Below are 10785 nucleotides of genomic sequence, written 5' to 3' on the forward strand. Positions count from 1 at the left end.
AGGCTACAAAACTAGTTGGTCACAGAGCTGGGATTTGAATCCAAGCAGTCTGGTTCTAGAGTTTGTGCTTTTCACCAGTACTCTATGTTCCCTTTCTATAAAGGCCTAAAAAGTCCTTTTTTTGGCTAGTTACCTTCATCAGCCTTGGCCTACAAAACCTAAAGGTGAGTAGTGAGGGTTGAGGCCACGACACTCCAGTCTGTATTCAAATGGTTGCAAAGCAGAAAATAGTGTCGCCAAAGTGGAAGAAAGTACCATAATATTCACCTAACTCAAGGAACAAGACAAGCTGGAGCACTGAGTCAGAATACAAAGAGGTCAGAGCTCAAAATTTTAAATGGCAAAGAGAAAGTGGGGAACTTGGGTGAGGGGCAGGCAGGAAGAGAAAAAAGTCATTTTGAGGCCCCAGAAGAAGTGAGTCACCCGCTGACTGAAACTTGCTACAGCAGAAGCTATTTAGGGGAACTCCACTGTGGCCATATTGTTAATGTAATCAACACAGAGCCAATTCTCTGGACGTCTGTGTCCCATGGATGAAAAGAATCATCCTTCCAAGTCAGGCAAGTCCAGTGAGAGATCACTAACTTGGGAATCAGGAAAGCCAAGTTCTCCTTTCAAAACTATTACCGAGGGACTTCCCTGGTGGTGCAGTGGTTAAGAATCCACCTGCCAATGCAGGGCACACGGGTTCGAGCCCTGGTCCGGGAAGATCGCACATGCCGTGGAGCAACTAAGCCCGTGCACCACAACTACTGAGCCTGCACTCTAGAGCCCATGAGCCACAACTACTGAGCATGCATGCCACAACTAACGAAGCCCATGTGCCTAGAGCCCGTGCTCCACAACAAGAGAAGCCACCGCAATGAGAAGCCCGCGCACCGCAATGAAGAGTAGTCCCTGCTCGCCGCAACTAGAGAAAGCCCGCGCGCAGCAACAAAGACCCAACACAGCCATAAATTAATTAATTAATTAATTGGTAAGGATAATCATAGCTATCATAAAAAAAAAACCTGTTACCAACTTCATGTGATCCTGAACAAGCTGGCTAACCTTTCCAGGTATGAATATGGGAAAGAAATAACTCTACTCAATAAAGACTCTTACTGGGACATCCCTGGTGGTCCAGTGGTTACAAATCCGCCTTCCAATGCAGGGAACGTGTATTTGATCCCTGGTCGGGGAATTAAGATGCAACATGTTGCAGGGCAACTAAGCCCGCACACTGCAACTACTGAGCCCACGCGCTCTGGAGCCCGTGTGCCACAACTAGAGAGAAGCCCACACTCTGCAACGAAGAGCTCATGTGCTGCAACAAAAGATCCCGCATGCCGCAACTAAGAGCCGACACAGCCAATAAATAAATAAAAATATATACATATATATATTTAAATAAAGACTCTTAAAACTGTGAAGTCTAGCCTCAAGCAGGAAAACATAGCTAGTCTCCTCTCCTTACCTCCCTTCAGTGCACATATCTACTTTCCACCACACTTTACAGCCAAAGCAAAACACTTACCTTCCTGGGAAGTGCTACAAAGAATCCCAAAAGCAAGGTCAGAGCCTGAACCATCTCAATTATCTCCATACAAAGTAACCTTTGAGATGAGCTCTACATACTCAGAACCACTGCTCTTCCCAGGACCATTTTAACACTATGGTCAAGTCACCCACAGCACAAAGGGCGAAAACACTGAGCACACTGCATCAAGTGCCATTTAAAAGGCAGACATTCAAAATTCCTCCCCTAATCTGGGACCAGGCAAGTTGGATTTTAGTCATAGCCTTATTACCAGTTCATTCAAATTACTTCTGTTTCTTGGGCTTTGGTATCCCCATCTAAAATATAAACTAAACTTAAACTACAAAGTTTAAGGCCAGCTCCTTTGCTCTGTGATTCAACACTCCTGTGAGAAACCCAGACCACTCAGAACAATCAGCTAAAAGGGAAGCTTAAGGCTAAGGAAGCTCTTGGTCATCGTAAATACAGATGCATTTGAAATGCTGCACCCCACAACAGCCAGCCTTCAGCTCATTGGTGATAGATACCTTAGGAGGTCGGTTTATGCCCACCAGCTCCTCACTGTCTACCAGTATATCTAACTACCACACAGGTTAAAAGTAAACTTGAAATATAACTCAGTAGCTTCCTGGCCTCTCAGCGACAGGCAAGAAGAAATGGGGGGAAACCCAGGAGGTTTTCTGAGTGTTTGTCTGAGGCTCTTCAGTCAACCCACAGCCTTCACAATATAGTCTCAGTTGGTTTCTTTCTTGTTCCTCAGACATAGCCCATAGACATAGGCCGTAGTCCGTAGCCTCAAGAGGAAACGGCCAAGAACACTCATGCCAGTGTTCGTGTCAGAGCTACTAATGAGAAAAACCAATTCCCAAGCTAGAAACTCTCTATTCTGAACCCAGTACCCAGGAAGAAACAGCACTCCAGAGGTGTAGGGAGACAAGAAGATACAGCAAGTGCTGTTGAACTTTGTATTCTCAGCATAGCCTAGCACACGGCCTGGTACAAAGAAGGCACTCAAATGTTAAGGAAAGGATGTCTGAAGGAATAGACGTACCAATGGGAGGCTTGAGGTTGTACCATCAAGGCTTTCAAGAACATCAGTACTGGAAGGGTCCCTAGAATGTATCTATTACTAGTACAGTTCTCTCATGACAAGCTGGAGAGACTGAGGGCCTGAAGAAAGACCTTGCCTAAAGGCCCACTTCATTTAGATCACTTTACTGAGGACAGGGAAGATGTTCTTCTTACATGGAAAGAGAAGAAGAAAAATTATCAGGTCAGTGTTACCTGCCGTTTCCTAACACCCACCTACCAAATCAATGGAGTCCTGAGCTAACCCTCCAAGTGACTGCTCCTGCACCACAAACCAGAACCTGGAATTGAAAAGTTTTTCAGCTCTATCAAGCATTAAATAGGAGGAGGGGGGCTTCCCTGGTGGCGCAGTGGTTGGGAGTCTGCCTGCCGATGCGGGGGACAAGGGTTCGTGCCCTGGTCTGGGAAGGTCCCACATGCCGCGGAGCGGCTGAGCCTGCGCGTCCAGAGCCTGTGTTCTGCAGCGGGAGAGGCCGCAGCAGTGAGAGGCCCGCGTACAGCAAAAAAAAATAGTCTTCCTTTAAAAAAAAAAAATAGGAGGAGGAATGAACAGCAAAACCAGTCAGTCACGACAAGACCACCTCCTTCACTTGACCAACAGACTTCCCCAAAAGAGATCACCTTTGTACTGTTTTTTCTTCGGGGGAAGAAGAGTAGAGTGAGGTAGCAGGGAGAAAATATCATGAGTTAGGAAAGATATACATGATAAACTCAGTTCTATCTTTGAAAGATCAGAAACAGACTGTTCCCAACCTGTAATGATGCCAATTTTCAGCAACTCTAGCCGTGAAAGACCCAATCCTAGTAGTGTTGGTAGACAGATATTCTCCCTTCTGGGGACCTTGAGTTTTGAAATTCCAGTGACAGGGATTCCCAGGAAACTACAAAGGGACCTAGATATCCTGTTGCCAAGTAACACTTAGAAAAGATTTCAGAATAAATGTAGCTGTCAACTCATCTCATCCCTCTAGACAGAATTGGAATTGGAGTCAGAGAAACAGACCAGATGACCTCTAAATGTCCCTTCCAGCTCCACCATTCAGTAAAGCAATCTCCTGAGAGAAGGAAGAAAGAGAAAAGTAAGAAGAATACCCTCAAGGGCTTCCCTGGTGGCACAGTGGTTGGTAGTCCGCCTGCCAATGTAGGGGACACGGCTTCCATCCCTGGTCCGGGAAGATCCCACATGCCGCGGAGCAACTAAGCCCATGGGCCACAACTACTGAGCCTGCACTCTAGAGCCCGTGAGCCACAACTACTGGGCCCACGCACCACAACTACTAAAGCCCATGAGCCTAGAGCCTGTGCTCTGCAACAAGAGAAGACCTCACAATGAGAAGCCTGCACACGGCAATGAAGAATAGCCCCCGCTCGCCATAACTAGAGAAAGCCTGCATGCAGCAACGAAGACCCAACGCAGCCAAAACTAAATAAAATTTTTTTTAAAGTTTAAAAAAAAGAACACCCTTAAGACAAGCTATTGTTACAGGCAGCTAGATAATAATGAAGAGTTAGCAGACTTGTGATCAATACCATCTCTGTCACCCACTCATAGAGCAACCTTCCCTTCTCCAAGCCTTATATAGAGTATAGATTAGTTGGTACCTTCGAGGGTCCCACAAAGGCTCTCTTGCCACACTAGCCCCTCTCTTCCCAGAGAGCTATTCAAGGAGAAGCCTAAAGGAAATCCCCAAGATGGTTCCTGCTCTATCATCTAAACTTTCAGAGGGCCAAGTGAACTGGAGAACCGAAGAAGTGGACAAATGCAGGATCCAAAGAGTAGTCTCTCTCACATAACCTCCATTCCTGATCCTTTGTCCACCCCTGAAGTCTACAGGCAGGGAAGGGTTAAGAGACTGATATTCTGCCTCCTATTCAGCAAGTACCACTTTAGTGCCACTCGAGTGGCTCAAGTAATGCTAGGAATGGCAGGAGAATAAACAGTCCACACAGCCCCTGTTAAAGTTTAGCTGAATGCAGACCCAGAAGCCTTCAGATACTTCAAGGAGCTGGACTCCTTACATCTGCTCACATGGATGGTCCCATCAATGACCATTTGATCACCTTTCCCCTGACCTGTTGAGCTAGAGCTAAAAACTTAGCAAACTGAAGAGGTTTTACGAAGACTGATCCTCTAACTAAGTCCCAGATTCAAATCCTAGCTTCACTACTGATTTGCTGCATCATTCTAGGTCAGTCCCTCCTATCTGTGGGTCTCAGTTTCGCCATCTATACAATGAGAACAATTGGACTTGACAATTGTGAAGAGCCTTTTCGACTCTAGTAAACCAAAAACTCAAGAACACCTTGAAAATTCAAAACAATCACTTTTTAGGGAATCCAAGAGTCCCAAAGACTTTGTGATCTAAAAAAGCTAAAGAGGGTAGGGAGGGGAAAAGAAACTTTTTTTTTGTTTTACAACTGTCTTATCATCATCACAAAGTATAGACAGTAGTTAATAAACTTCTTCATTCTGGCTACTAAAGCAGACTCAGGAAACTGGCAAGTAGAAGCACAGAATCCAAGAACTGGTTGGGGGGATGGGCATGTAGAGGGGCATGTTTTAACAGATTTAAAGGTAGCTGGGTGACTAAGGGAGAAAATTGGCTGTAAAAGTGAAACTAACCCTAGACAGACTGTAGATATCGTTCATATGAATGAATGGATTTGATTTTTCCACTACCTTCCCTATCTGTCATACTCCAGAAATAGCCTAAAGCACACTAGTTTAGAAGGAATTTTTTCTCTTCATTAAAGTTACTAGCTGGTATGCAGTGAACTAGAGTGTGCCCCTGGATGCCTCAGCATTGGGATAAGGAATGAGAAGAGTAACATGAGGCACTTTGTGACACCTCAAACTCTCACCAGGAGACCACACAAATGCCAACCTTGGTTACTTTGCCCAAATCATCCACTTCCTTTTATCTGAGGACCAGAAGTCCTGAGAATAGGGGCCAATTTGCTTTGAGCAAGAGAGGGGGCTCAACTTCAAAAATCCTTCACTGAGTGAGAATAGAGGGTCAATGGAATGAGCATCAAAAAGCACAGACCCCGATCTTGGTTCTGTCACCATGTGCCCTTAGGTGGTAAGCCCTTTCCTGTTAGGCCTAAATATCCTCATTAGTTGAGAGAGAGAGAGATACTAGATAGTGTCTGAGATCCCTTTCAGGTTAAGATTCTATGGTCTTAACGGGCATGATATAGTTGTTTCTCCTAAAAGTTGACCATTCCTTACTTGGGACAGGTCCCATTGCCCAGGTGGGTGTCGCCCAGGTGGGCTCAGGAATTTCGTAACCATCGCAACATGGTGGGGAGGGAGATTAAGAGTCAGGTAGGGGGTGTAACGCTGAAACTTTTTCAGGCAGGGTCGTCCTTTGTCCTTGAAGCACCATTGTCCTTGGAGCACCACAATTCCTTGAGCCAAACAGCATAGGAAATTCTCCAAATCTGCCAGTCTGTCAAAATTCAGCCCTCTCCTTCCAACATGATTCAAGTTTCAGTCAATCTGTATAAAACTACTTTCAGTATTCAGGTACTTTCAGTACCCTAGGCCTGACCTCAAACAGCTCATACTCCAATCTCTCCACAGCAGGAAAAAGATCACCATGCTGTCTTCTTTGCCACTTTTGACTGAGATAGGATGGTTTAGATAATTTTGAAATAATTTCCAGGCCCATTAAGTTGCACGTAAATAAGAGATATCTCAGGATTGAACAGGAGACATATCACTAAAGAAAAGCGGTTGTGGGGCACAGTCTATTCCCAGAGATCCACCCACCTATTTAGGCAAAGCCACATCTGAAGAGGAGTCAAAGAGTCAACCACAGAGAGATAAAGCCAAAGAGAGGCTCCTGGAAGGATTTTTATAATCCTCTGTGATAGCAGAGACTGCCCTCCCCCCTTTTCAAAACCATTCTGTCTCACTTTGTGTGTATGTGGGGCGGTAGAGGGGGGTGTGTGGAAAAGCCCCATGTCATAAAACCATTAGCAACTGAAAAGAGAGAGATGGTAGAAGTACACACTTGTTGAAAACTTGGTGTTTTTGAAGGACAGGTTCTGGAAAGGCAACAATGACTTCGCAGTAAGGCTGGAACACAGCAATGTGGCAACTAAAGCTCAGCACACACCAAAAGAACTGGGCCCCCCACTCTTCTCTTTCAGGGACCCTCAGTCCTTCTCAAGGCTACTAGTCACTATCTCAGCTCTACAAGGCTCAGGCAGTCCTAGGGAGAGGGGTCTGGGATAACTGCATAGCCTAAGCCAGTGCAACAAGTTGCCTGGCCTAAGGGACTCAAGCCAGGGTGGTCACCCAGCTTTCCTGAGCAAGGGAAGAGCCTCAGCAGCCATTTGGCATGACTTGCACAAAAGCAAGCAGGGCTCATTATTCAGGCACACCCCTCCCCCCTCCCTCCTGGGCATCCGGCCCCCCCTAGGCCCCACTCCCAGGAGGCTTCTTCTCTTCTCAAAACAGCCAGTAGGGTGGAGACTAGATCCTTAGAAGCTACCACCACCCTAGAAAGGTGTGGCCCCACTGGAGAGTCCACACCTCACAGAATAGTACGGAGTGAATAGGAGGAAATAGAGAGCCAGTAAGTAATGGGAAAGGCAGGGGTTTGGCGAGTGGAGAAGAGGAAGAAACCAGTCTTCTTCTCCCCGACCCGCCCCCCACCGCGCGCGTCCAGCCGCCCCCAAACCGCGCGCGTCCAGCCCGCCCCGCCCGCAAAGTCTTCTTGCCTCCCTTCAGACTGGTGCCTAGTGAAGTGTTAGCGCTCCCGGTTAAGACCAAGCGGCCTCGATGAGTCTGTCCACAACTCTCTCCTCCCCTCCTAGTGGGAAACAGCTGAAGCCGCCTGGGGAGGCTGTGGGAAAGGTGAGTGGGGTTACGGGATCCGCCCTGAGCAGCTCCCACCCTCCTCCTTGCTTCTCGGTTCGCATGGCCCCTCCTGGTCAGTGGCTGCCTCGCCCCATAAAAGCGCCAATTCCTGGACTGGGGTAAGTGTCCTCCTCCGAACCAGAGTCCTCTCCCCTGCGCCCACGGCCCGTCAGGGGTAAAAGGAGACCTTGGGCCCCCAAGGAAGCCTTCCCTACTGTGGCAATCCAAACACAAGGAACTAGAATCTTTGAAAGAAACCGGCCCGCCCGGCCCACACTTCTATCCCTGGACCCCTTTACCCGCGAGGGCGCGCCAGACCCGGACTCCACTGCCGCCCCTCCCCACGCCTGGCCTCGGCGGAAGGCGCGGCATCGCGAGCGGACGCGCGGCTGCCCAAGTCCCCGGCCATCGGCGAGGGGCTATGAGGGTCCGCAAGAGCCCCCGGGGTCGGAAGCGCCCATCCCCGGCACTCACCGTCTTGGGCATGGTGGCGGAAAAGGCGGCGGAGTTGGTGAAGTTTGGCTGGGAGCTGTCGGACGGCGCTGAGAACGCAGTACACACGGCTCGGACTCCGGGTACTGGGGGTTCGGACTGGGTCTCTCGCCAGCGTCGGGGCGACTGCTCCGCTTCCTGCTAACGGGCCACGACTTCACAAACCCCACCCAGGAAAGAGCCGCCCCCGTCGCACCGCCCGCTCCTTTATGTGGCCCGGCTTCCGCACCGCTCCCCGCCCTCGCGCCCGCCTTCTAGCCGGCCGCGGGCCTCGCCCCGCCCAGCCCAGCCCTGCCCTGCCCTGCCTGGCCACACCAGCTACTCGGGGGACAGGCTGGGCCTGGGCGCCCCGGTGGGGGCTCTCACCCCTCACCTGGGCCTCCCTGCCCCTCTCCCACCCCCTTCACGGCCCCTGGCCCTCAGCATCCGGGCCATTCGGCCCCACCCCCAAGTAGGGCTGGGCCCTAGGCCGCACCCTGGAAAGAGGCTTACAGCTCTGACTGCAACTTTCCACTAATGGGGAGCTCACTACCTGTCAAAACTCTCCGTTCCTACTCAAGACGGCTCTGACTCTCAGAAAGTTCTTCCCGTGTGTATTTGAACTCCTCTGTGGCTCCGCCTATGGATCTCAGCTCTGCTCCCTGAGACAACACAAATCCTCTGCTGTCCCTAACTCCTCAGAAGTCTGAAGATCCCATATCCCCCTGAAACTTCTTTTCTCTTGGCTAAACTGCCTCAGCTTCTCCAACACTTCATCGATTCTCTTCTGTAGGATTCTATATCGCTTTTCCCATCATATTTCAACCCCATCCTTGCTCAATCCTCATTTTTATCAGAATTGGGCTCCTTTTTCCCATATCTGTCTCTATTCACTTTCCTTCCTACAAATCCCAGTCTCCACTTTCTTCAAATCCTGATCCTATAGCCCCCACAACACATTCACTGATACCTGATTCACTGTCTGATAATTCCCCCAGGTTAGATGCACCCCCAGTCCACTCCTTTGAGATATGTCTGCCAGCACCCTTTCTGCTTCTTGTCAAGGTCACAGAATCCCAGGATAGAGGTGTTCTAGACTGTAACAGTCATCTAGTTAAGCCTGAGCTTTAGTTTGAAAGTGACGGGCCATAGTTCTTTTTTCTACTATCCACTGGTAATTGTGCAGAGGCATGGTCTGAGTATTCTTTGTGAGGTAGGGTAACACATACCTCAGGGATGATGAGCCAGCTTGGGGCAGTGAAAAGGATATTTGAGAGGGATGGTCGGGACACCTGGATTTTAGTCATAGCTTTGCCATTAACTCACTCTCTGATCACTGTGTAGCCTTGGGTAAGTCCCTTCCCCTCTCTGGGCTTGAGTTCCCCTTCTGTAACAAGAAAGGGCTGAACTCCTGGGCTTCCAAGGTCCTTTCCCACTCTGACATTATAAAAGGATAACAAAGGAAGTAGACTTCCTAGGACAATAGATGAGTCTAGCAGGGTTGCATAAAGACTGGCCTTGCATTTGCTCTCAGGAATCAGCAGTCCTATTCACTACTCTGCTTTCCCAGCTCAACAGGGTCCATGCATCAATGTGCCTCAGCTTCTCTCAGTGCTGTCAAAATCCATTGATATGTGCTAGGGAAAACAGAGTTCCCTGCCCAGACCATTTTCTGGAGCTGAGCAGTTGACCCAAGGAAGAGCAGCACTCCCCAGAAAGCCTCAGCAGCATGGGTAGCAATGGCATCAATCACATTCCTTGACATTGTCATGGCCTTTTTCTCCCAGGAGTTCAAGGAAGTCACTGATTCCCTCATTCATATTCTAGAGCTCACAGGGGCCTGGAACTAGGCTAAGTGCCTAAAGCGGGAGGAGAAATTGATTGGAAACTCCAACTTTCATTGTCCATCCTGGAAAGTGGAAACCCCCTGTGTGTCATTCCCCACATCCCATGCCAACACACCCCCTGCTCCAAACACAGACACATAAGAGACCTGATTAGGGAGTGTCAAGCATCTGAACACAGTATTAAAAGGGAAAAGAGACACAGGAGTTCAAGTGAGGGAAGGGAAGTCAAAAGGTAGGGAAGCAAGGCGGTTGATGGAAAGAGGGGCTGAGAGAGGAGGTGGTTAGCCCCCTGGGGAGAAGGGTGGGGAAATGGGAGGAGACTGTTTAGTCTAGCCCCCATTCAGGTCAAGGGAACTGAGGATCCAAAAGAGGAAAGAACTTACTCAAGATCGGGCAACTAGTGTGGAGAATGGATTCAGGGGTAATAAAGAAGACAAAGAGCTCAGTTAAGCTGTTTCTGTAATACAAGCAAGAATTTTTGAAGGCTAGAATCAGAGGAGTAGTGCTGCCGCCACTTCACCAGACAGAAGTTTGTTATGGTGATTATAGTCAAGCAGCTGGACATTGCTTGAAGGTTAGACTTGAAACCTCCTGGCTAGGAGGGACCCATATTTGATATCTCTATGTCTCCAAAGCAGAGCAGAGGCAGCTGAGGTGCCCTCTTGTTCTTCAAGATGGCCAGGGAAACACACCTTTGTTTTTACCTCTTTGTAAAATACTTCATGCCTATATGGCCAGAACTAATCTCCCTCACCCACCCCACACCCTACCATGATCCCATGTGAATTGAGTTAGCTCAATCTTCTTGGGGCCAGAGTAATCCCAATACTTAGCTTTAGACATGATGAGGTTTATGCCAGTGTTTGTAGAGAGAAGACATGGGAGTAAGGGCTAAACATCCCCACATATGTTGGCTGGGAGAGGGAAGTAAGAGGTATGAAGATACTTGGGGTTTTTTTTGTTTGTTTGTTTTTTGTTTTTAATAGTGT

The 10785-nt window shown here is 48.6% G+C and overlaps 1 protein-coding gene across 1 annotated transcript in view; it reads right to left on the reverse strand.

The window, feature by feature from the left end:
- MSN (moesin) overlaps window positions 1-8162 on the reverse strand; it is a 67765-nt gene extending 59603 nt beyond the window's left edge. Inside the window, exon 1 of the mRNA XM_022564069.2 lies at window positions 7953-8162. Coding sequence (XP_022419777.1) covers window positions 7953-7964 — 12 coding nt within the window. The 5' untranslated portion in view covers window positions 7965-8162. The remainder of the gene's footprint in view (window positions 1-7952) is intronic.
- Between the last annotated feature and the right edge of the window lie 2623 nt (window positions 8163-10785).

Source organism: Delphinapterus leucas, chromosome X (genome assembly GCF_059928025.1).
Source record: "Delphinapterus leucas isolate spDelLeu-1000000601 "Yukka" chromosome X, BTC_Dleu_Yukka2, whole genome shotgun sequence".
In the NCBI taxonomy this organism is placed as follows: Eukaryota; Metazoa; Chordata; class Mammalia; order Artiodactyla; family Monodontidae; genus Delphinapterus; species Delphinapterus leucas.